This window comes from Erithacus rubecula (assembly GCF_903797595.1).
Source record: "Erithacus rubecula genome assembly, chromosome: 6".
NCBI lineage: Eukaryota > Metazoa > Chordata > Aves > Passeriformes > Muscicapidae > Erithacus > Erithacus rubecula.
Genome location: NC_136688.1, coordinates 25,462,375 through 25,489,177, shown reverse-complemented (window position 1 = coordinate 25,489,177; position 26,803 = coordinate 25,462,375). Strand labels below are relative to the sequence as shown.

The 26,803-nt window shown below is 39.2% G+C and overlaps 1 protein-coding gene across 1 annotated transcript; it reads left to right on the top strand.

The window, feature by feature from the left end:
• The first annotated feature begins 959 nt into the window (after window positions 1-959).
• Window positions 960-22,394, top strand: VPS39 (VPS39 subunit of HOPS complex). Its single transcript, XM_079309179.1, has 25 exons — window positions 960-1,157; window positions 2,788-2,853; window positions 4,062-4,126; window positions 4,875-4,917; window positions 5,901-5,995; window positions 7,212-7,310; window positions 7,997-8,089; window positions 9,563-9,746; window positions 10,229-10,349; window positions 10,708-10,828; window positions 11,603-11,732; window positions 12,900-13,042; window positions 13,909-14,052; window positions 14,610-14,751; window positions 15,014-15,100; window positions 16,040-16,113; window positions 16,720-16,818; window positions 17,075-17,192; window positions 17,672-17,800; window positions 18,260-18,362; window positions 19,300-19,345; window positions 19,612-19,761; window positions 19,927-20,061; window positions 20,634-20,725; window positions 21,949-22,394. Exons 1-25 carry the CDS (start codon window positions 1,085-1,087, stop codon window positions 22,022-22,024), a joined length of 2,628 nt encoding a protein of 875 aa, XP_079165305.1. The 5' UTR covers window positions 960-1,084; the 3' UTR covers window positions 22,025-22,394.
• Window positions 22,395-26,803: the final 4,409 nt, after the last annotated feature.

Below are 26,803 nucleotides of genomic sequence, written 5' to 3'. Positions count from 1 at the left end.
TAAAAGTCTAAAGAGGGTAATGCTTCACAAATCATTGGCTCCCTGGACTACAACCACGTGAAGTCGTTATTACCCACATTTCCTTTCATTAATTGATGCCACGTTCCTTTTCCTTTTGTGGGAATCCTTGATTACAAACACCAGCTATCTGCCTGAGCCATAACACCTTTGGCACTTTGCAGTTTTGCTATCTGTGAAGGGAGATCTGACTTAACAGAGTTTTGTGCATTAGCACAAAATATTCGTTCCTGAGCAGGAAAGAAGTTGGACGCAAGAATGCCACGCTTGTTCTCCTATTGATCTTCTAGCACAGAGCATCCTCAGTCCCTGTTTTCTAAAACTGGTCTTTGTTAGTAAAGATGCTTGAAGAATTTTGTACCATGTGCTTTTTGAGTTTGGTTTAGTTTCTAGGTCAGCGATTGTGAATGCTGCACCTCTCCAGGACAAACATAAATGCAACCGTAGCCGGTTCTGGAAAGGACAAGCTAACAAGAAAGGTTTCTTCTTGGAGACTGAAATTCACTGGCCAAGTGTATAGGATAAGTTCGTTAAAGTAAAACTTACGACCTAAAAAGTAGACATTTGCTTGCAAGATACGCCTCGCTGTTCTCATCTGGCTGCCGCAGGTGATGCAAGTCAATTTTGTCGTTGCATCCCGGGTGACTTCCCTACTTTCTCTGGTTTATGGTAGCCAGTGACAACCGGACACCTACCGTAGTGACGTTTTGGGCAGACGAGTGTCTCCTACAGCCCGTGTATGAAGACGCACAAGGGTTATATCAGGGTCCCCTCGGTGCCGTGCGCCCCGCGTTCGCCGTTCACGCCCGAGCTCCCCGGGGCGGGCTGTTTGACGCTGGCGCAGGGCGTCGCTCCGGGTGGAACAGCCCCGCACAGGGCCAGCGCTCCGGTGCCGGCACCAGCGGGCGGGGCGGTGCCAGCGGGGCGGTGCCGGGGCAGGGGGCGGAGCCGCGGTGCGGAAGCGGCGGCGGAAGGGGCGGGAGCCGTGGGCGCGGGGCCGTTCCCGTCGGGGCCGTTCCCCCGCGCCGCCGCTGCCGGCTCTGCCTGGGCCGGAGGAGCCGCCGCCATGCACGACGCCTTCGAGCATGTGCCGATCCTGGAGAAGCTGCCGCTGCAGATCGACTGTCTGGCGGCCTGGGGTGAGCGAGGGGCCGCGCCGCAGCCCCGGGGGGCTCCGCTCTCCCGTCCCGGGCGGCGTTCGTGCGGCTGCCGCGCCCAGCCCTGCCCTGCCCTGCCCTGCCCTCCCTGCCCTGCGGCGGGCTGGGGGCCCTGCGGAGCCCTGGTTGTCCGCGGTCCTGCCGCCCCCGGGCCGGGCCGGGCTCCGGAGCCTCTGCCGTGGCTCCGCTGCCGGGCCCTGCCCTGCCCTGCCCGCCCGGCTGTGCCGGAGGCTGCCGGGACTCCCGGGGCTGTAACCGCGCGCTGCCTCCTTTCTTGCTAAAACAGCAATCCCTATATTTTCACTTAGACTCAGTTTGGAGAGCCGGTGATGTGTTGCCGTCTTACACTTCGAATATGTTTCACGCGTTAGTGATATATAATTGTGGGTTATATTTTTGGGCATATTTGAGAGTCAAGATTTGGGTCAGGTGACTGCAGCAGCTGTCCTAATGATGAGGCTTGGTAAGGCTTTTCACAGCTGCGAGCAGGTGCCATCGTGCCAAACCGGCAATTTAAATAGCTCCATGCTGTGGAACTGTGACCCCGATTAATTGTGTCAAGAATTATAACCTGAACGATGATGCTTCTGTTATACACGGGTTGATGGAGTTATGTACTGGAAAGGATGTGAAAACAGTTTATTCTGCAATGCAGCTTTTGTCTTTTCCTCTCTTTGAAAATACTGATTTTGCTGAACTAGGGAAAAAGCCTAAACATACAGAGTTACAGCCGTATGGTTTTGTACAAAAGATGTGTGATTCTGTCTCTACAGTATTTCTACCAAGTAGTAGAAGAAAGGTCTTGCAGGAAATAAGATTTTATTAAAATGCAAATTTCTTTGGTGATGAGGAAGTACTAGATGTAGAAGGAAATATTCATGTATACTGCTTTCCTATATGATATTCACTGAGGAAGAGATTCAGTCATATTTCATGAGCCTGTAAAGATTCTGTGTTTTTTGTATGGTGTAAATGCTGTGAAGAAGAGAGTCTGAAACTGTGCCACTGAATTTGTATACAAAGGCCCTTTTTTATAAATCTTGAATGATTCTTGGTTGTCCAACCAATCCAAATGTTACCTAAGCAAATCCACCACTGTCCTTCCAAACAGAGCTGACTATTCCAGAGAGACATTTTAAAAGCCTGACTTTAAAAACTAACAATCAAACCCACATAAACTCCTTGTTTTTCTTCCTGACAGTACTTCTCATTATATAGCACTGTCCTCTCTGAGAGTTAATAATGTCTGAGCAGTAGTTTATTGCTTTGTTTGGTTGCACACAAGATGAATAGTTTGCTTCTTTACTTTTATATGAACTGGTGGAATGTGGTGGCCAGGCTGTTTATTCTGTTTTACTGCCTGATCTTTGGCTGTCCTGACAGTTGAAGTTACTTCTGTGCACTTCCACTGGAGAGATGATAGGAGACCTGTATAGTCACTACAGAGAGTCCTTTTTGGTGTTTGAAGCAAGTTTCCAAATGTTCTGATAAATGTAACAAAGCCCCGTAATAAGCACTGAAGAAAATTAACTCTGCCCCAGCCAAAACCAGCACAGCTGTGAAGGGCAGTATTTGTTGAACTAATTAAACTCTTTCTTTTCTGTCTCTGTAGAGGAATGGCTCCTTGTTGGTACCAAACAAGGGCATCTTCTGCTTTACAGGATCAAGAAAGACGTAGGTAAGCTGATTTTAAGAATGGCACCAAAAAGTTGATTGTTATTTTTATTTCCTGCACTTTTAGAGGCTGTACTAATTTTAACACTAGTGTGATTGATTGCTGATTTTTTTCCTATATAGAATTTCATGTATGTAAAATAGGTTTTATTTCATTTTTCTCTGTGTTTAAATTTATAATTAGTGGCTGTAATTTTTATGAATATGGTGTAAAAGCAGTGCAGTGTGTGAGTTGCCAGAGTTTTGATGTGTGTCATCTTTTAATGAGAGACTGGATTATTGAGAGAGCAAATCTATTCAGTGGGTCTATGAGCATCATGAGTGGGGAAGAGGGATAAATAGTTTTGTTGGGTATTTACTCTTTCCCTGCCTCTTTGACAGTGCTAAGTGCTTATAGTCTATTCTAGGAATGCCACAAATACAGCTATTCTATTTTTGCTGTAGTTAAAATCGATTTTCACTAGAGAGGTTTGTATTTCACATGGCCTGCTATTATGTAGAAACTGATGTTATTGAATGCAGTAATATTTTGTAGCATGGCACAGGAAAGTAAACACCAAGTGTGAGTTTCCATCAGCTGCTGGAAATAAATTAATTTATATCTACTTGGATTCTAGAGAGTGAATTCAGCTTGATTTTTCTGAAACTTGCAAGATGTTTGTCCAATTGGAACATGCTAGTCTTGAGTTGTTAGTGTCTTATCTCACATGGTAAATTTCTCCCCCTTTTTTGCATCAATGCCAGGAGAGGTTATGTCATCAGAAAGTGTCTGTAAGTCTTTCACCCTAAAACTCCTTTTAAACCTTTGTGGTGTATTGTTTATTCCTTGTCTATTTTGCAGTGATGTGCACCCTAGAAATTAAAGTTGCTGATATTTGATTGGTATGAATGAAGTCTTTATTGGTATTTCTGTATCTCTAGGTTTCAAATTACTTAAATATAATGCTTGTGATGTAAAACTTGGGCAAGGCAGAAATGTAACTGCTTTTGAGGCCCTCAGCTGGGTACAAGAAGTGTATTTTACATTTTCACCTGACTTTGTAGGTGAGATGTAAAAATTAGCACAGATATGTTAGTGTCATTCTTCCAGTGTTAAGTGGCCAAGTTTGCTTTCATAATTATTTGTAATTTACTTAGTGTAATATATACACAGTTATGAGCTACTTCAGTTTATAAAACTTCAGTTTATAAAGTCTCCAATCTTTCTGGTAGGTTGCAATAGGTTTGAAGTGACACTGGAGAAATCCAACAAGAACTTCTCAAAGAAGATTCAGCAGGTAAGAAATGCCATCTTCTTGATGTGGGGAAAGTTTTCAACCAATAAATGAAACACCAAATGTACATCTGCAATTTCTTCTGTACTTAACAAAAAAATTTCCCAAAGCCATAGATTTTCTTTAACCTGTAGCAGCTAGATGTTTTTGCCCACTCTTCCCATAACAGGAATAAGCTTGGTTTGATTGCTAAAGCAGAAACCAAAGAATTGGAACTTGAAGGTTTGTTTTGTTAGCAATGTATCCTCTGTTGTTCTGACTGAGAATATTTGTAAAAATGATGGTAATACATCAACAGACTGCAATGTATTATTTGACTCTCAGATGGTATCCTATAGGAATGTGATTGTAATTCCACTTATGTGAAATGTAGAAGTAAAGTAACTGCCAATTGTGCTGCCTTTTTTTTTTTTTTATTTTTTTTTATTTGAGAACTTGTACTCAATGATTATATTAATTCCAGGAAAAACACCCGAAAGATATGCATCCTGTTTCAGGATGAAATACTCCATGTAATTTTTGTACTACTAGTAAAATACCATTGTTTACTAGCTTAGGTTGCAAGTGCTGTGTGCCAGCTTGTAAAAAGTGAGTGTAACTGAAAAGTGTTGCAATGGCTGAAGGAAGGTTGTGCATGGGAAACTGCCTTACTGTTCTCATTATTTTGAGATTTTTTTAGGCTGTCTATAATCAAGCCTTGCTCACTGTTTTAGTTTATGAATGGAGTCACTAACAGCTTTCTCCTTTTCAGATCCATGTTGTTTCTCAGTTTAAAATTTTGGTCAGTCTATTAGGTAAGTGAAGAAAAGTGTTTCATATTTAATGAGTTCTTCTTGATGCAATTGTCTGAATTTAGCACTCTTTCCACACATCTGCATAGTAGTCTGGCTGTTGAGAAGTCATTTTGTAGAACTGAGCTCTGCATTTTGCAGAGGAAGCATTAAGCAGTATGGATTGAGAAGCAGCTTTGCCAACTTGGAGAAAAGGCATTAATGGTGATTTGTGATTAGGAATGAAGGAGTGCATGCATGCTCTAAAGTGTCTGTGTAAAATAGAGTTTGTATTGGCATCTGTATGTGCACATATATGCATGCATGTCTATGTGTGTGTAGTGTATAATAGGAACTGAAGCTTCTGACTACATTTGATATATATATATATCAAATTTGATATATTGTACCAAATTCGCTTTATATGCAGATGTGATCTTTTAATGTTTTGTGGAATATTTAAGTTTGCTTGGCTCTGGCTTGCTTTAACTTAGGATCTTCTAATGTCTTTTTTTGCATATGTTACTACTCCTTTCTTTATGATCTCCAGATCCCAGCTCTTCCAGCTCCAGCATATTTAGATTTCTGCTGCTTGCATCCTCATGCATACAAAAACTTGACCACACTACCCTACATTTTCAGCTGTTCACTTTCCACTAATTTCAAGAGCCAGTTCAAAATTATCTTTGTTCATGCAATCTTCTGTCCTGAACTTGCTCTGTTCTGCCCTGCTTGCTGTTCCTTCCACTCTGCCTTCCCCTGCTTTGTTAGCAGTACCTTTCTGTAGTTTTGCCAGTGCTGAAGTTAATCTTGTTTTCTGCATTTATTGTGTTTGTATGTGCCTTAGCATTTTTTAGCTTTTGGGAGAGCACTTACTTTCCTTTCTTGCTGCTCTTAGTTCCACAAATTATTTTTATATAAACATAAAATACAGTAACATGTTTGAATTAGCAATGACTTTACATGTATTAAATATTAAATAATAATTGGAATTTTGTTTAAAACAGAAAATAACATTTACGTCCATGACCTGTTGACATTTCAACAAATCACCACAATTTCAAAGGCAAAAGGTGCATCTCTCTTCACCTGTGATCTCCAGGTAAGGGGAGGAATACAGCTGCACAGTTCTCCTTTCTCTTTGTAATAAGAATTCCTTTATTACATGGCTGTATAGATTAGGTTTGTTAATTTTGTGTCAGATGAAAATTTCTTGGATACTAGTGCTTCTTAAAATTAATACCTACTGCAGGTACTTAAGGCAACAGTTTTTAATTATTTTTCTTGCTCTGCTTCACAAGGTATTTTCCTGTGCCTGTTGTGATTGTAGCTTTTGATACAGAGCTTTTGATAAAAGACTTCAAAGCGTTTTTGTCCTATACTAACTTTGACTCTTCTTTTTGAAAGGTCCCTTAATGTAAAAGCCATTTTCTTTCCTGACATTGCCAGTGTACTAGCTGATTGTGGTATCCTTTTGCAAGCAATTCTATCACTGTTTTGTTTTTTTTTTTTTAACATTTTTGTTTCTCTTTATTGGCCCAATGAGTCCTAGAGCAGTTGTGTAGATTCAAGCCCTAAAATGATTCTGTAAGGTGTAGCAGTTCTCTGTTCATATGCTCTGGTTCATTAAGTGACTAATTTCTATTCAAGTGAGTTTCTTAGCCCATGCTGTTCAGACACCTTTTTCATAAACAGAAAAGATGGTTTAGTGCTCTTCATAATTTTTTTATCTTTTTGCCCCATTGGAGCTTCGTGTTAAATATTTTCTAGGAAGTACTTGGGATTTTCTAGACATGGAAACCAGTGTCTTTTAAAGCACCTTTACATCTGGTCATTGCAAAGTTGTTTGTGTGTCAAGGCACTTAGCTTTCCTAGTATTTATTGTCAAAAAACTTCTCCAACGGGTTAGAATATTAGATTTTTCATGGTTTTATCTGTTAGTGTAGCACATTCTTTGTGTTGTTCCATTTCCTCACCTCTACAGTATTGCAGAGTTCCAGCTATTTATCCTAGTTTCAGGGTTAGACTGATAGCTCTCTACTTATCTTTTGTTTGTGTGTGTGTGTATGCCTTTGGTGCTCTTGTATTTTTTTTTATTTCCTTGATGTCACAATCCCTGTCAAAGTTCATTTTTAAGTATCCTGCCCCCTCTCCCACCACCTTCCTCCCCCTCCCACGCTTCCCTTTTTTAAGGAATGCTCTTCTGACATGGATGAAGAAAGCTGCTGTGCAGTGGGCAGCTTTGCTTCTAGCAGAGGCTCTTTTGGCCTTGTCTTTCCTTCTTTACCTCTGTGAGTTATGCCTGTCTGTTTGCACAGCAGTCAGATTCAGGGGAAGAGGTGCTGAGGATGTGTGTGGCCGTGCGTAAGAAGCTGCAGCTTTATTTTTGGAAGGACAGAGAGTTCCATGAGCTGCAGGTGAGTTGTGCTCTTGCTGTAGCCAGGATGTCTCAGCAGGGAGGGGAATTACTCTTCTCTGCTTGCCATGCAGTCCCTGTTACTCAGAGGCACTGCTGACTTCCAAAGCATTGATGGTTGGTTCTGCAATGATTTAACAATGAAACAGCAAATAGAAGTGAAAATGTCTGAAATCACAGTTAATGGCATTAATACACTCTCATAAGTTATAATCAAAGTAAGGGCTGTGTCCTATATTTTAATGTTCTGATTGTAGTACAGTTTTAAGTACTTGACCTTTAAGTCAATGAAATGTAGTAGCATGCATACTTTACAAAAACATTATGGAAGTGGGTGCACTTCTACTTGAAGTTTTTCAAGCATGTCTGTAAGTCAGAAGATAGTTACTGACAAGTGTAGAGAGCTACAGGTGTGAATACTGGAATGAGAAAAAAATAACTAATTGAGGTGGTAGAGAGTTTTTCAATGCTTTACTAGAAAATTTTCTACTAGAAGATTATCAGCTAACTCAGGGCACATCTCTCTACTGCACATGAGTCTCTAGCCTTTTTGCTGAGTACTGCCACTCCTTGAGCAGTAGATGCTGGGGAGCATGATGTGCATGAGAGAGCAGCCTGTTACACTGTGTTGCCAGATTGGACTTTTGCTTTTTGTTCCTAACAACCAGTTTAACCTGTTTCCCTCAGGGAGACTTCAGTGTACCTGATGTACCCAAGTCTATGGCCTGGTGTGAAAACTCCATCTGTGTAGGCTTCAAGAGGGACTATTACCTGATACGGGTAAGATGGGGCTGTGTAAAAGTGTTTTAAGAAGATTTGGGTAGCAGTAGACACTATGGAGGCTGCTCCTGTGCCCAGGAATTCAGCTAGCATGAAAAACATTTAGCTCTTATGAAAAACAGCATCTGGTACTCCTGCTATTTGTGGTTTTGGAAAGGGCAGTGTAAGCCTGTCCTTTTAAATGGATGTTTGTCAGGAAGTGATCTGTTTGTTGCTGTTGAGACCAGTGTTTGCAGCTCTTGCAGAAAAAAGGAATTGGAGAAGATACATTTTGTTTTGGCAACAGTCTGTGTAAGCTCAGTTTGCATTTTATTTAACTTATTAAGAAATGAGCTCTGAAAGGACAAAGAGACCAAGAATAACTCATCTGGCATACAGTGAAGCTTGACCATTTTTTCATTTTTCATTCTCTAGCTGAACTGTTACAGTTTGAAAGTCTCTGAATTTACTGTTAATTTAATATTGCAGTTTCTACTTAGACTTCATTTGCAGCCTAGTTGATTATTTTTTCTGCCTTTACAATTGGCTTCTGCAGATATTATAGGAAAATAAGATGAAGATGTACATAAAAGGGTAGCAACACTGATCTGTAATTAAAAGGAAAACCACACATCATTTTTACAGGCACTCAAAGCTGATGCTGCTCACAAAAGAAAGGGTGTCTTTCTCCTAAATGTTGATTCCTGCCATTCTACTGATAGGAGTAGTTGTGCAGCTGCTCAAGCAACCAGGGTGGAGACCAGCTGTCCAAGTGTTTACTTTGAGTTGGCTCTGGTGCTTGACTAACCTGTCCTTAAATAACTTAATTTTACTAAATAGGCAGGAAAAGTACATGGTTTTTATGTTGTTGTTTTCTGGTGGCTAGCTGTTGATTTATTACATGTGTGAGCTGTAATGCAAGGGAAGCAGCAGGAATGTGTGGCTGGAGTTGAAGAAAGATTCTCTTGGGTTTTGGTTGTTGCATCAGGTCATGAAGCAGCAGTTTTATGTGTAAGTTCAGTTCCTGCTATAGCATATGGCCAAAATAATGGGTGGGAAAAGGAAAATGGCTAGGCATGTTTCTAGGCTTTTAGTTAGGGTTTTTCTTTTTTTTTTTAAGTGGCAGTGTGCATTCATGCCTGAAGAAAATAGTGTTAAAAGTTTTGGCCTAAATGAAACATTTGGACACTTCAGCTGATTTTGCTGCTCTGCTATTATGCATTTTATAAATACGTATGCATGATGTGGTTAGCTACTACAATCATCTCAGACATAAATGTAATATTTTTTTTATTTCAGAATCATCCTAAGCAGGATAAATTATAATGTGCAGATACTTTTATTGATTCTCTTTAAATTTTTATTGTCTTGTTAGTGATTAGCCTGGGCTACAAAATCCCTCTAGCGGTTTTTGCGTTAGTCTTACGCAACTTTGAAGAAAAGGTTATTTTGAAAAACACTTTTTAAAATTTTTAATGTTCTTTATTATCCTAGGTGGATGGAAAAGGCTCCATCAAAGAACTGTTTCCCACAGGGAAGCAGCTGGAACCACTGGTAGCTCCTGTAGCAGATGGAAAAGTTGCAGTTGGCCAAGATGATCTAACGGTTGTTCTTAATGAGGAAGGGGTCTGTACTCAGAAATGTGCCTTGAATTGGACAGATATTCCTATAGCCATGGGTGAGAAGTAGCAGTTTGTATTTGGTTTAAGTTTATTTATTTACTCTTGTGTGTGTGATAAAATCATTATGTTTGCAGTATTTTGAGTGTGAGAGTTTCTACAGTATTCTGTGTTGTACTCTGGGGAAGGTTTCACGCATTTGTTTTTGCTTCTTAGCCTTCTTTGCTTGTGGTCTGTGGGTCTCCTTATAAAATAAGTGTGTTCCACGTCTTTTATAAAGGGACAGGATCTGAAGGGGAAGGTAGTGTGTTAAAGCACTGTAGTTTTGGGCACCTGGGTGCCTTAGAATTTCCTTATGATGAGCAAAAGGCTTGGTAGCAGTCTGTTAGCAAATTGCTGTCAGTGTCGGGCACTGAGTTTTCTTCTGAATATGAAAAAGGGGCACATTTCAAGGGGATGAAAAATTGAAGAGAAGCCTTAAGTCACAGCTTGTTTCAAGGAATGCTTGAGAACTGAAATGTTTCACTTGTTTCATGAATAGAGCACCAGCCTCCCTACATCATTGCCGTGCTGCCCAGGTACGTGGAGATCCGCACTTTCGAGCCCCGGCTGCTGGTGCAGAGCATCGAGCTGCAGAGGCCACGCTTCATCACCTCTGGAGGGTATTGATACACCCATTATCACTGCTCTCAGGCTGGCTGGCTGTTTGTAGCACTCTGAAAAACTGGGAAAAGAGCAGCTTTTCTAACTCTGGCCTTAGGATGTAGCACTGAAGCCATCTGTTGGGTTTTTATGGAGATGGGTGGAGGCCACACCTTGAGGAAAAAATGATGGAGTTGGGGGTCTTTAAGAATTTGTGACACTGAAGATACAGTATTCTTTTTGCTTTGCAGTAATGCTCCGGGTTGCTCATGGATTGATACGTGTTTGTGTTATTGGGTTGGGTTTCTTTTAAGATTGCATATTGCTTCTTTCTGAGCACTGAAACTTAATAATTAGCTTTTTTTGTCTTGTTTACAGCACAAACATTATATATGTGGCAAGTAATCACTTTGTTTGGAGGCTCATTCCGGTGTCCATAGCCACACAGATCCAGCAGCTTCTGCAGGATAAACAGTTTGAGTTGGCTTTGCAGTTGGCAGTAAGTACTCAAAAACTTGAGTTTGCAGTGGATGAAATTGTGCAGAAGTACACAAAAGGATGTTTGCTATCTTCATAACTGTAGTGAGTCCACTAATCAGTCAGTCAGTGTAACCTCTCAACTGTCCCCTTTGCACAAACTGGTAGACTTCTTTAACTGAAGTTTTAGTTTTGTGCTGTCTTTATTCCATATTGATCTACTGTGGCATAGATTTTGAGAAATCATCTTGTGATAACCTTGCAAGATGGTATCTCTTAGCTGTTTAATAGGTTACCTTCTTTTATAATTTGAAATAATTTGAGCTTCAGAGTCTTCAGACTGCCTGTAAACAGTGTATTTTAGAGTTGTGAGTTTTGTCACATGACCTTTTTTTGGGGCTAATATTACTGCTGATGCAATAATTTGTTAGAGACACTGATGCAGTATATTTAATTACTGCCTTCATAGTGTGTGAAGATTTTTTTTTTTCCTGGAAACTCTCCTTAACTGCATTTTGAATTGCTGACTTGGAAGAAACAATTTGAAAAGGCAAATGAGTGAAGAGAGATTTTTCTGTGAGGGATCAGATATACAGGTAACCAGAGGTAGCTTTCAGACCTTCCAGGTTATCTCAGTAACACAGTATGCATAGACAGGCACCATCAGTGTTCACTTTGAGAGATTCTTTTTTCTTCCTACTCTCTCCACAGGATAATGCTCCTTTAGCTCTCTAGAGTGTTTCTCTCTCATATACAAGGCCTGAGATTTTTTAAATGTTAATTTGTATCTATGCAGGAAATGAAAGATGATTCAGATAGTGAGAAGCGACAACAAATTCACCACATAAAGAACCTTTTTGCCTTCAACCTTTTCTGCCAGAAGCGTTTTGATGAATCCATGCAAGTTTTTGCCAAGCTTGGTACAGGTAGGTGCTTGGGTTGGCATTGAATCACTTAAGTCAGGAGGAATGAAATCAGTTCACTGGCTGTTTTAAGGGGTTTTTTGTTTGTTTTCTGTTTTGTTTTCATTTAAAACAGTGCTATCTTGTGCACATCAGTCCTCTGTGAACAGCAAATAGCCTGGGCAGTTATTGAGTTATTTTTTTGGTGTAGCTTGTGGTTAGTTACTTAACTTAATTAACTACACAATTAAGTACAATTAAATACTTAACTACACTTAGTAAATTAAGTCAGGTCAGGACTTTGCCCATTTTTACAGAATATATTTGTATTCAAGGGTACTCAAAAGCATGCACAGCATGTGTACAGACCCACTGAAGTCGAATGTTTCAGCAGCTGCTAAAAGCTTACTTGTACCTTGAAAAAAAAAAAAAAGAAACATCTGTAGATTTTCAAAATGGTTAGACTCACATGAGGACCCTTAACTCTTGGTTTACCCAAGATGCTGAAACCAGGAAACTCTCCTGTGCTTTTGGAAGTCACAGTAATCTGACACTAGGTCATACTAGGGCTGCTGGAAGAATGCTTGAAGACTAAACTGTGCTGTGGAATAGTGCTTAAGAGTGAGATTCTTTTTACAAACCTCTCGTGTATTTAAACCTGGAATGTATTTTCATGACACATAATTTTTACTTTGGAAAACTGCAGTGAAAAACAAGGACTAAAAACTCAAAGTATTTTGAGCTTGAATTAGAGGATAGTAATTTTGAATTTGCCTAAACTGTGAAAACGAGCGTGCAATAGTTACAGATGGTATTATTTAGTTCTTATTTCAAAACTACAGTAAATCTTGTCTTAAAACATTTCTTGTACCTAGAAATCCTGCCTTACTGCCAGAGTGGCTAATGCTAGGATTCTGCAAGAAGAGCAGTAAAATTGTGATAATGGCTTGTCCTTAAAGTGTGCCAAGTGCACAGGTTGGCAGTGCCTGTGCTTGGACTCAGAAATAAGTTTTACTCTTGCTTCTTTTGCATTGCTATAGCTTTTTTTCTGTAATGAGCAAATTTTGATTAGGCTCCAGAACCTTGTGGATGTACAAGTAGACTGCAGACTGCTCTGTTAGAAAGATAAGCTTGCTCTAAGTTTGCAAAAGTAATGTGAATGGTTACTAATACCAGTTATTTTTTGCATAGATCCCACTCATGTGATGGGTCTGTATCCTGACCTCCTGCCCACAGATTACAGGAAACAGCTACAGTATCCCAACCCCCTGCCAGGGCTTTCTGGGGCAGAGCTGGAGAAGGCACATTTAGCTCTGATAGACTACCTAACTCAAGTGAGTGCTCCTCTACCTGGTTTTAGAGCAGGGTTGTTTAGTTCTAGTGTGCTTTGTTAGTTAACTTTGATGTGCAGGCAGCAGTGCACCTCATCCAGCTCTGTCATGCTAGCCTTAATGGGCTGTCTTCATGGCTGGAAAATAAGGCAGCAGCTGCTGAGTGAGCAGGGGAAGTGGAACACATGAGATACCCCACGGATACCTGGATAAAATCACGTGTGACTGGACAAAATTTCCTTATGGATTGGATCTGAATACAAGCTCAGTACTTTATTTCTAGTGTCCTACTGAAGAGGACTTGAGCACTTAATTTTTTTTTTGTTGTTGTTGTTGTTCAATGATTATTATTAAGGGCACTCTGTCCAGGAGATAGGTTGAGGGCATGCAGTAAAAGGTGGAATGGGAATCAATGACATTGTAAGTTCCTGCCCTATTTATTTTGTTAAAACTGGAACCTGAATTGTTTGGTTGCCATCCATACTACAGTGCAATGAAACTTGTGCCTGAAGGAGGATAGGTTTTATGCCTAGTAGTACAAAATCTAAATTGTTTCCCAAATGTTTTAAATGTTTCTTGACTCTCTAAACTGTCTGTTCAGGTTAACAGAATTTCCTTCTTAATATGTTCTCTAGACTCCAGACATTTTGCCAAACTATAAATATACAAAACAAATATATACACCTAAATATGGTTGTAAAGTTTGTGTTGAATAGTTAGTGACAATAAAATTCTTTGGGAAACAGTTAATTAAGATAAGTTATTAAATTGGCTTAATTTAGTCTTTGTAGTTGGTGGGTTCTATATAATGGGTGGGATGTAGAAATCCATGGCCTTTTCTTGTTAAAATTTCATTTGATGTCCTGCAGAAAAGGAGTCAGCTAGTGAAGAAGCTAAATGATTCTGATCATCAGTCCAGTACCTCACCCCTCATGGAAGGAACACCCACGATCAAATCCAAAAAGAAGCTGCTACAAATCATTGATACCACCCTGTTAAAGTGTTACCTGCATGTGAGTTTCTGTCTGACCTAAAGGCTTTGCCATGCCAGCCCTGTTGGAATTTCAGACTGAAACGTTTAAGATGGAGGATAAGGAGCTGCTTCAGAAATGCTCATACAACTGTCTTTGCTCTAGAAATAATGTGTAAAATCTGAGCATTAACTGGTCAGAAAGCTCTTTCAGGGAATGAGGCAGATGTATCTGTTCCTGGTTGCTGCCTCTGTCAAAAGAAAGTGGCTGTGGCTGTGTATTTGAAAGGTCAAATTAATGCTTTTATTGACTTGTGCTGTTAAAAGCAGGAAAGTATGATCTTGGCTGTTAGGATGTTTTTCAAAGCCTGACCTCTGTTGTTGAAGGGGAATAGCTTTGATGTGTTGTTTTCTTTCTGTCCTCAAAATTATGGAAATTAACATCCTACTTACTGTGAGATGTTAAAGTGTAATTTCTTATTTTTCTTAGGCTGTGAGGCTTCCTTCCTCTCTTGCCCCCACTTCCAATTTGTGTTTAGTACTGTACACTTAGAAGGTGCCCTTTCAGGGAAGTTTTAAGTGCTCCCTTTTTGCTTGCAGACAAATGTAGCACTGGTGGCACCCCTGCTACGTCTGGAGAACAATCACTGCCATATTGAGGAGAGTGAGCATGTACTAAAGAAGGCACACAAATACAGCGAGCTGATTATACTGTATGAGAAAAAAGGTCTGCATGAGAAAGGTAAGTATCAGGTTGGGAGAGAAGCATGTATTCTTTGTAATGTGTTTGGACTCCAGTGAGCAGGCAGTATGCTGAAGAGGCTGTTTAATTGTGATCTTGTGATTAAATCTGTCTTTGTTCCTGTTACAGTTGGGTAATTTTTATTTTGTATGTTCAAAACAAAACTTTGTTTTGTCTTCAGTAGCGTAACAGGAAAAATGCACTTTTTTGTGGTTCATGTTGGAACTAGCAGTTAAAAAGGAATTAACTTTTGTTTTGAAAGCATTACAGGTACTGGTGGATCAGTCAAAGAAAGCCAACTCACCTTTGAAGGGTCATGAGAGGACAGTGCAATATCTGCAGCATTTGGGTGAGTGGGAAGAAGAGCAGTATTTTTGTGAGGTTTTTATTCTTGTTTGGCTTAGTTATTCTACTGTTTGGCAGTGTTCTAGGGGCTGCCAAGCTAAGAGGGTATCTGTGTTACCTTGTTTGGTTTCTTGTATAATGCAACCTTCAAGTATTAGCTCAAGGGATTCAAGTTTTGTTGAAACTTAAATATCTTATTGGAAAACATTCCTTATTTCTGATTAAGTTACCCATTGGGAGAAAATAAGCCATAGTAATTTGAATTTTCTTCCAGTGATGATTTATCATTCTGAGTAAAGTAGAAAATCTTCTTTAGTCAAGTCTTTTCTATCAATTTTTGGGCATTTAATGAAATATTATTAGGTAGTTCTCAGGTAATTAGAAATGCCTCCAGCCTTGTGTGTCTTTTTAAGTCATCAACTCTACTGTTCTTTTTAAAAGGGCATGTCCTATATTTTGCTAAAATCTGAGAAGCTGTTACTTGTCATGCAGTTTCTATGCCAGTTTCTCCAGTACTATGATGCTTTACTACTTGTTATAAATAAAGTATTTGGCCATTTGCTGTGGAAATCATAAGACTGACAGACTGAAAGTGGACTGAAGGAATTTACACAAGTGAAAAGTTCACTGTCTCTCTACCCTAATAAAAAGAAGTTGAAAGGAAAGACTTTTGAAATGTGATTAATGCAACCAATCTTGGTTTGGGCTGAATTTTTTACATTTGGTGACACTTAGTATTTGGGTTAATTTTTGTTCCTGTTTGAAATCATGTTTGTGAAGCAATGAAATTGTGGCTTTGGAATGAGTGATTAGCTTGACTTGAGCAACAACTGGATTCTTCTTGTAAATTAAGCTTTGCTGGCTCTGAAAGCATCTGCTTGTGTTGTGAATAGATAGATATTTAGGATTTTAACATTGAGCACTGCTGCTTTTTGTATTCCAGGCACAGAGAACTTGCACTTGGTATTTTCCTACTCTGTCTGGGTGCTAAGAGATTTTCCTGAAGATGGTCTGAAGGTAGGTGTGATTGAAAGAGGTACCTTGTTGTTGACATTCTTAGTGCAGTATATGGAACTGAGATGACTCATTGTAAGAAGCTGATGAATGCTAAATCCAATTAAATACCTAATTTGTATTTTCTGTGTTCAGTACTGTGCTAATGTTAGCAGTAGGTAAAGCAGGTCAGTCTTTCACTTTTTTTTATGCTTTTCCATTCTTGAAACACCTTATAATAAATAGCTAGGAACCTTTGATACAAGATTTCATGTTATGGATGCCATGCTTTTGCACAAGAACCTAATTAAGTATTTAAATGTCAAATGTTGATTTGCCTATAAAATTGATTCCCTGTATTTGAGAGGTGTTGGGCTCTGTAAGAGAAGAGTGTTCACTAGGGCAGAAGTGGGGATGTTTGTTAGTCTTTTCAGATGTGAAATAACTTCTCAGTGCCTAAATAATCTGCTCAGATGTTTTTTATACTTCTGTTTATTCTTTAAATACATGATATGATGGGCTTCAGAGAAAAATATACTTATGGCACTTAAAAGAAGTGGCACTTAAAAGAATATATACTGTGGCACTTAAAAGAAGAATCACCAATCTGAATAAAATTTTATTTAACAGATATTTACAGAAGACCTCCCTGAAGTAGAAGCTTTGCCACGAGACAAAGTGCTCAATTTCTTGATAGAAAATTTTAAAAGCTTGACTATTCCTTACCTGGTAAGAACTCAATCTCTACTAGTGCATTTTGCCTTCAGTACAAAATGTTACCTGTAAGATTTTAGTTCTCCAAGAGTTGGAGCCTGATGCTGTCTCACTGAATGCTATCTGTGCTGAAAGTTGTGCAAAGAAAACATAATTAAAATACACTAAATCCTGAAGTCAAGCTTGGTAAAGGCAAGCATGTAACTGTTGCTTATAAAGAATTAATTCTCAGAGGAAATGTCTGCAGCTGAGCCTTAACATGTATTTACAGGAACACATCATTCATGTCTGGGAAGAAACCGGTGCAGACTTCCACAACTGTCTGATCCAGCTGTACTGTGAGAAAGTGCAGGGCTTAATGAAAGAATATCTCAGTTCTTTCCCTGCAGGTATGTTTAGCCTTTTTTGATGGGAGGACCAAGGGTATGGGAGGGCACAGGGGAGCCTTCATATTTCTTGTTGTAATCCTTCCCTGTTGAGATCCAGCATATGGAGCCTTAGTGACAGAGGGAACTGGAAAACAGAAGTTGTGGGTTTGTAGGGCAATCTAGTTTATTGGCTCACAAGAGATCTTAAGGGATCAAGCAACACTTTGTTCATAATTAAGTGGAAAGGCAGCTACTGCTCCCTGATTTCTGCATGTTAAGGGTAGGGAAGAGTTTTGAATAACTTGAGTGTTGCTTTAACCAGCCATGTGATGTGTTTTTAGGAGCTGAAGTTAGTTTGGCAGGTGCAAGGCAGTCCCAACACATGTAACAGTTCTATCACCATTTAGTTCCTCTTCATAATCATTTGTTTATCTTCTTCTGTGTACCAGTGTACTGAAATAGTTGTAATAATTTAGCTTATGTTGTTTTCTTTCATATAGATAGAGCTCCAGTGCCTGCTGGGGAGGAAGGAGGAGACTTGGGGGATTACCGGAAAAAGCTGCTTCTTTTTCTGGAGAAGTCTAGCTGGTATGAACCTAGCCGACTTATTAGTGACTTCCCCTTTGATGGTGAGTTCTGTTTCCAAAGGTTAACTAAACCCTAGCTTATTGTATTGTACAGCTTCCTCACTTACCATAGAATCATGGTCATTAGAAATAGAGAAGATGACTCTCTGTAGTTGAAGGCCACTGTGTTTACTAACTCTGTTTTTGCTGGCACAATTGGGTTTCCCAGTTTCTGCAGGATTCCTGTAACTGTTGGCTTAAGATCTTGTGTCATTTCCCAGCTATTTAGCCTGATTTTGTGATGACTCTGAATTACTCAATAGATCTGAAGGTTGTTGTTTCTTAAGGTCACTTAAGAATTCATAAAAGATTTCTGAAACTATTGTGAAATGTAGACCTACAGTGTCAGTGTAACTTATACTTTAGCCTGAGCACAGATTAGTATTTCCTTCTGTTAGTCTGGTCACTAATTTTGTAATTTCTCTGTGTAGCTATTGATTTAATCCTTCCTCCTATCACTAGGTCTCCTAGAAGAACGTGCTCTGCTTTTGGGTCGAATGGGGAAGCATGAGCAAGCTCTATTTATTTATGTTCATATTTTGAAGGACACCAACATGGCTGAAAAGTAAGGATTTCTTTATCTTGCTTTATATTTTTGCATTTTTGCAAGACTTATTTTGATGAATGCTGTGTGGATAGGATGTGTAGTGAAATGTTGCTATATGTGGAGCATGAACAGGATCTCCTGGGTTTTCACATTTTATTGAAAAAAAATCCCAATCAACTCTCTCTTCTGGGGGTCTTTATTACAGATGCTGCTGCCTCCCCTTGAGGTTTGCCTTTTCATGCTCTTCTGTCATTTTGCTTTAGAGCAGTATCACCATCATCAATGAGTTGCTACTTTCCACTTGTCCATAGTCTGTGATCCTCTGTGTTGTTTTGCTTCCTTTCTGTTTGGAGAGATGTTCACAATCCCCTTTAGTAAAGGTTAAGCATTTTTCTACGTGTTTGTGCCAGGGAACCTCCTGAGTGAATCAGAAGTACTCAGCTAAAAATAGAATTATCCGACACTGGCAGGTATATCTGAACACTGGGACCTGTTCAACCATAGTTGCTTTTAAAGCTGTTTTCAGCAAATTCTTGTTGGAGGTATTCAGTCCTAGTATGCTGTGTGCACTAATGAACAGCTTCTTTTTGTGATTCAGACACACTAATTAGCTATATCTACACACAGGTTTTTATGCTGTGATGTGTTGTTTGGAAATACCTTTTTTCCCCCCTTTTTCTTACACAGCTAAATTAAATTTGACTTTTGCATTAAAGCTTTTTAAATTGATTGGAAGTGGGAGATGTGCACAAAACTTTGCTTCTCTCAGCATTGTGATGCAAAGTAAATGGTGTAATCCTGCAATGCTGTGTTGATGAATTGATCTGAATCAGATGTACTGAATGGGTGTCTTGGATGACTTCAGTAGTCAGAGCATTTAAATTTCTTTAAATGATTCTTTGGGCCCTATAACTGTTCTGTATATGACTTGATTCTTCTCCGTTGATTCTTCTAGCTACTGCCATAAACATTACGACAGAAACAAAGATGGCAACAAAGATGTAAGTAGCTTCTTGTTCAGTAAGGAAATAGAAAGCTATTCATATCTTACTTGAGACTTGGAAGTTCTTGCTCTGTATAGACTTTTTCAGGGTTTGTGCAGTGTATGGGAATTTATGTATAATCTCTTGGAATTTAGGAATTACTAGATGATCATGGGATGTTTTTTATTGAGAATTGCAACAGAAATACCATTGCTGGGTCTTATCAGCACTGTCAGTTGTGGATACCTGCAGTGGTTTTAGAATTTCCCTTTTGTGTGCTGCAGGTGTATCTGTCCCTGCTCCGCATGTATCTCTCCCCACCCAGTGTTCATTGCCTGGGACCCATCAAGATGGAGGTGCTGGAGCCTCAAGCCAATCTGCAGGCTGCTCTGCAGGTCTTGGAGCTGCACCACAGCAAACTGGATACCACTAAGGTAAGGTAGACCTGTAAGTACTTAGTTTGTGCTGTTGGCAGGAGATTGCAGAAGTAATCTTGCCTACTGGAGTAGGGAAGTGAATGGATTATGTCAATCTAAGTGTGTTAATTTCTATTCTGTTTTGGTTTCTATTCCTCTTTAACATTTTAAACTTTGTTCCAGGCAATAAACCTACTCCCAGCAAATACACAGATTAGTGAGATTCGAATCTTCTTAGAGAAAGTACTTGAAGAAAATGCTCAGAAGAAAAGATTTAATCAAGTGCTCAAGAATCTTCTCCATGCAGAGTTTCTGAGGGTAAGCATCCACCACCTGTTATTTATTGGAATAATGTTTTAAAATACATTAATTTTGAAATTTACTGTTTCTTATGAGGGATGGGTGTCCTCTAGATGGTGCTGTAATGCAGCTGAAATTAAATGGGACCCATATGGCTTGAACATCCTTTTTGCAGTAGATGGTGTGTACATACATTTTAGTTTGGATGAAGTGTTTTTCTTTTACTCACTGTGCTGTGGTGTGCACTGCAGAATCATCTCAGACAGCTTGGAAAATTAAGTGAACCAGAGGAAGGTGTTCAGTTGTTCACATTAACCCTCCTTTAGTGGTTTAAGGCATTCAATTGTAGACCAAGGTGAAAGTAAAATCCTGCAATTCATACAGTGTGGGTTTTGGGTGTTCAGCACCACCTGGTCTTTTTCACAGTTTTTCACAGACATTGCCAAGTTGTGCAGCTTCTTCTGTGCTGCACAACTAGGTAATGTAGATACAGCCACTGAGAGTTACATGTTGTGATTGTTTGCAGTTTCATCAGACCAAGGCGTGGCATTGCTTTTTGAGCAGCTTGGGTTTTTTTTATTCTTCTTTAGGTCCAGGAGGAGCGGATCTTGCATCAGCAAGTCAAGTGCATTATTACAGAGGAGAAGGTGTGCACTGTTTGTAAAAAGAAGATAGGTAACAGGTGAGAGAGCTGGGTAAACTGAACCAAATATTGTTCTGGTACACTTAAACTAAGAATGTTGGAAAACTGAATATATGTATAGCCAGAGAGAATGAGGGAGCCTTTTGAAGAGTCTTTGAATTACAAATTACATTCATTAGCTGGATGGTTAGGAATGCTTTAAAGCTTTGGTCAGTGAATTTGCTGCAAGAGTTTAATCCTCCTTTCAACAAAGGAGTATAAAACACCTTCAGAAACTCCCAAGAAGTCTTACTTCACAACTCTAGAAGGCACAAAATTAGTCCTCATACTGAATTTTGAAAACTTTTTAACAACACCGCTTTTCTAAGAACCTGCTTCTTAATAGAATTAAAGAGGATGATATAAAGAATTATAAGCTAAGTTACAGGTGTAGTTCTCTATATCTGATAGCTTTATGGCTTCCTGCCTGATATATGTTTTTCTACATGCAATAGGATGTTTAAAAGCAGAACTAATTTGCTTGGTGATTTGGATGCCAGTGACACTGAGATGAGCTCAGTTAGAGTATGGTGCTGATAACTGTTTACTTAAGAGTTGGACTCTCATCCTTGTGGGTCCCTTCCAACTCAGAATATTCTGAGAACTTTTCTTTTACCATTCCTAGTAGATAATTTTGTGTTAATATAGAACACAAATTTTATTTGCATTTGTTTTTTTCTTTTGTCTTTCAACTGGAGGGAAATGCTACATGACTTAGTCATTATTTTCTTCTTGATGTGAGCTGTTCTGAGATATCAGTAGCATTAACAATGATAGGGAAAGGTTCTTTCCCCAAAACATTTTAATAAACATCAGACTAAATATTGCTACACATATTAAATTTTTTGCTCATAACATGCAGCATATAGCATCAGAATTGAAATTTGCATATACAATATTGTTTTGATTGTTTAGAATTTTTCTAGTGCTGTTAAGTTCAGCAAGATTTTGAAGGCCAAGCATGTCCCCTAGTCTTTAACTTGTTACCAGTGATTTCCAAGTAAAGTGTGCTTACAGAAATGAAAATAGATTTTAAAAACCTCCAGAAAACCTCTTAAAAATACATAGAATTCTTTTGTCTGTTTTTTCTTTAATTATGTTCATGGTATAGTTTAAAAAATTGTCACTATCATGTGTCTCTCTGATTCTGCCAACTTGGATGCTCTTGTTTGATATGGAAAACTGTCTTGACAGCTGATGTTTGTGTTTTGTTCTCTTCACAGTGCATTTGCTCGATATCCTAATGCAATAGTCGTGCATTATTTCTGCTCCAAAGAAGTCAACACACTGGACACCTGACCTTGTCATGGTCAAAAATCCCAACATTCATACGAAATTCAGTACTGATGACTAAAGAAGTTGATGTGTCTGATATTTGAGGCTTATTGCTAGGTTCTCTTACACTGGGTAGAAGTCATTTGTATCTGTGGACTGACTGTACCTACCCATCAATATTGATTTACTAGAAAGTGACTTTAACCATGTTGTTACAGTGGTGGCAACTACACTGAACCTCTCAGTCCTCAGATGAAGAATAGAAACTGATTTTTGTAGTGAGTTTTGTAATACACTCCAGCCTTGCAAATGAACTGTTAGACAACTCTTGGACGTTCACCACAAATCAAGTTTTACAATAAAATGTACTTTCTTAGGGTGGCAATGTTGTGAATTGGCCTTGCATGTAAGTATTTATACAAACAAAGAAAATTCCCTGAAAGTCTTTGCAGCCAGATCAGTGTTGCATGGAGATCACCAGGTACTTGTCATAGAGAAGGCTTCTGTGTCTGTTTCTAGATGTAGGAAGTGTAATTTTTTCTCAGCAACAGAAATTATTTAAGTGCTGGCCAAAGGACTCTCTATTGATATTCAGTGTTCTTGCCTGACCTTCTGGGTAAGTTGTTTCACAGAAGATAGTCAGACAAATGGTAGATACCACTAAGAAGCTTTTTTCCCCCTTTTTTTTTGTTTGAAAGCTATAGATGGAATTAACTTGTGTGTTGTTTGCACTAATTATACTCACTCTTAGTGTGAGTGGAAGATTTGAAGAAGTTCACATCTGCACTCAAAAAAAAAAAAAGCAGATGACACCATGTAAAGCAGTTTCTGGAAGGAGTGAACTCTAGTTACTGCTTGAGCTTCTGGACTATGCTTGAGACTTATATATAAATTCTTTAGTCTCTGGTTCACTTTCCAACATTGGTAAAATCCAGACTGTTTCAACACCTGTGTATTTTAAATGCTCTAGAACTGCATTCTGCTCAGGCTGGTACTGTTCTTAAATTACTCTTGGGCTAGAAGTCTTAATATAAGACTAAATTGTACCATACTCACTCTAGACTTTAATATTTTTGTCTAACTTATTTTTTTTTCAGAAACATTAATCAGTAGCAGATCGGTATGAGGGACAAAATGTTTGTTGCAGAAAGAATCTGTGGAGTGGTCATGAAAAGGCAGCAGTAGCAAATAACCCAACAGTGTGGCTGTTTGCTTTCCTGGTCTAGCAATACTTATTTATAGGACATTATTAAGTAGCATGGAGCATGACGTGTAACTACCAAATATCACATCTTAGAGAACAAGCTGATGAGTCTTGTCCACCTAAAGTGTAATTGAACTTCTGTTAACATCATAGGTTTACTTAAATCATGTGAGTGGTTTTTTAGGAACAGATCCGCTGTAGGCTGACAAGAGTCCTAATTCACTTTCATTTGCCAGTGTTAATAATTTCCCTTGATAACTGTGTTTTCCTTGTTCATATGTGTTTGTATTTATTGTTCATGGATTCTTCTGGATTTCTTAGTCCAGTGTTTTGCTTGGATGTCTTGGGCAGTATTGCTACTGAAGTCTTTCTGCAGAGGCTGGATAGAGGGAATCTGTGGTGTTAATGTTTTTAAACTTGTATTTCTTCTGTTTGAAGAAGAGAGCCTAAAAATACTTACACTAGATTTGCACATTCTGTATAGATCTTTATATACTAGTTCAGGTACGGAGGGAAGATGGTTTAGGAGAGTTGTGTTTACAGATCATAGAGAATGAAGAGAGGGTGTTTAAAAAGACCCTGCATTCTTTGTATACAGATACAACAATGCTACTCTGATTTTTACTTATGTTTAGTACTGGTAGTATGATTTTTATTTGCCTTCATTATCTGTTACCAGGATCTTCATTGTGCTCTTACTTACAAGACTAAAGTCGTGCCTCTGTTCATCTCTACTGCATACCTTTTATAGAGATGTGGTTTGTGCTGTACTTTTTTTTTTTTTTTTTTCGGTTCATATGATGTACTTTGGGTTTACTACCATACAGCAGGTTTATCTCAAGCAATAGGTTGCAATAAATGTTGTGAACCAGTGTGTGTTTCAGTTATTGTGCAGTTAAGCTTCTCTGGGCTGATGCAGATTTTATTTTTTATTTGTATATTAGACCTCATTTTCTCCTGGACATCATAGCCAATGTGGTATCTCAGTATCACTCTTGCTTTAGTATGTGTAAATCAAGTGTGGCCATGTCATCAGTTCTCAGTGTAGGTTCTTAAATCTACAAGGTTATACATGCTTGTGAATGTTCTCAAAATCCTACTAAAACTGCTTTTGTATTATCTCTTAAAATGTTTTTGCAAGTCTTACACCTTTATACCATTAAATATGTACTTACTAGAGAACACTAAAATTACTGACCATTTTTTTGAGTGGTGATACACTATTTTATGTTGGGAAGGGATGTTAAGCTCTGTGTGACCAAATCAGGAAATGTTTAGATTCACAGGTTTGCACTTGCTTGCGCTGTAGATCATAAGGTGTCTGGTGTTGGAAGTCGAATATAGATCCTCAGTTTTTCCATTCTGTAGCCATGGGAAGCACCAGCACAGAGGAAGTCTTTTGTCTCCATGTTCACAGAATCATGGAATGGGTTGGGTTGGGAGGACCCACTGTGGGTGATTCAGGCTCCCTGCTCAAGCAGGGGCATCTCCAGCAGGTCAGTCCCCAGCCTGTGCTGCTGTCTGGGGTTATTCCTGCCCAGGTGCAGGACCTTGCATTTGCCTTTGCTGGATTTTAGACAGTTCTTCCCTGCTCATCTCTCCAGCCTGTCCAGGTCCTTTTCAAGGGCTGCACAGCCCTCTGGGGTATCAGCCACTCCTCCCAGCTTTGTGTCATCCGTGAACTTGCTGAGGAGGCATCCGCTCCTTTATCCAAGTCACTGACGAATAAATTGAAAAACTCAGTGTATTGGTGTTTTTGGAGAAAACTGAAAGAATTCCCAACAAACACAAATTAAATCCTTTCCTTGATTGCATCATTTCAAATTTTCATCTCTTCTAGTTATATACTACATCTCAGTTCTCCTCATAGTGCTGCTAATGGGACCAAAAGGGGTACCTGGTGATATCTACACACATTTTAAATAACATATAATGCTGTTGGTGATTGTCATTTAATGCTTTTTGACCAAAAAATGCCAAAACTGCAAGGTAGATAGACATCTACTTTTACTCCTGTGGGCATGCTAATCCAAGCAGAAGTAAAATTACGAGGTGGGAGATTTTCTTTGCCTCACCTTTTAATGCCATTGTGCTTGCTTGTTTTCTTAGTCTTCTGGAAAATAGCAAAACCAAGTAGTTTCTCTTTGGATATTAAGTTTGCTGACAGCAGTGTCTGTGGATGGCTAAAACTGCATGCAGACACTGCTAATGGGTGATTTGTTGGCTGTGAAGCAATTCTTATGCATGTGTTCTAAAGAGTTTTCAGTTTTTCTTGGGAGATTCAAGAGAAATTCTGTAAATGTGAGATCCCTGTGCTGAGTGAGATTTCATTGAAGAGGAGACTGTCAGAAGGCAGGTAAGCCAAATTTATATGCAATTGGGTACTGAAGACGAAATGGAGGGTTTATACACTGCCTGTGATAAACTAGAATAAGGTGATTTCTTCATCTACTGTACTGTAAGGCCACCTCAATTTTCCTGTAATTCATAGTCGAACTGTATTAGAATAAATTAAAAAAAAAAGCACACTTATGGTTCTACAATCTTTTTGAAGATAAATAAAACCTAATATGAAAGTCACAGAATGGTTTGGGTTAAAAGGAACCCTAAAGATGTTCTGGATTCAACCCCCCAGAGCCCCAACCTGGCATTGAACACTTGTGGGACTGAGGCATCCACAATGGCTCATTGTGGACAACCTGTTCCAATGCCTCACCATCTTCTAAGTTAAAAGAGTTTTTCCTAATATCTAATGTAAATCTACCCTCTTTAAAACTATTCCCCCTTGTCCTATCACTATCTGGTTGTGTAACAAGTCACTCTCTCTCTTCAAACCCCACTTGAAATACTGGAAGGCTGCTATAAGATCTTCCTGGAGCCTTCTCTTGTCCAGCCTGAATAGCCTCAGCACTCTCAGCCTTTCTTCATAGGAGTGCTGCAGTCCTTCACTGTCAGTGCAGTGGTGAGTAGAAAAGCAAAGAAACAGCTTTTTTCAGCTCGGTGTCTGCTGTGCCAGTAGTTGTTGGCAGTTTCACAATGGCAGTATGTTTGCTTTTTGTTCTTGTGTTGACTTTATTCTGTGAATTCACCACCTAGCGCTGACTTGTTTGTGAATGAAATGTCAGTGCTTAATGCTTTTATTAATTTTCTTGAATTCTAGTCTGGTGACTGATGCTAATGACAGGAAGTGATTAATGAATGGGACCTTGCTGAGAATGTGTCACGTTGTCGTGTTTGTATGGAGCTAATGACATGCTGCATTACTGGCTTTCGTGCATTTTCTGACACTTGAATCGTTGTAACACTAAAGTTTGGTACTTGGTCTGCAATTCCACTTTATAAATTTCAGCTCTTTGACAAAAGCTCCAGCAAGGCAACTGTCAGCAGCTGCTGCTAAGCTAATTGCTCTTCTTAAACTATTTCCTTCACTACTTCATTATTTTTAAAGTGGGATAGGCCCTTAAAAAAATCTGTCCCGTGCAGTTTTTTGAGAACCTTTGGTGGAAGAATTACATCTGTTATTACATGGAAATGAGCCCAAGGGGAGCCCTGCAGGCTGCTCCGAGAGGGGAGATGTGGTGAGGAATGATATTCCATGA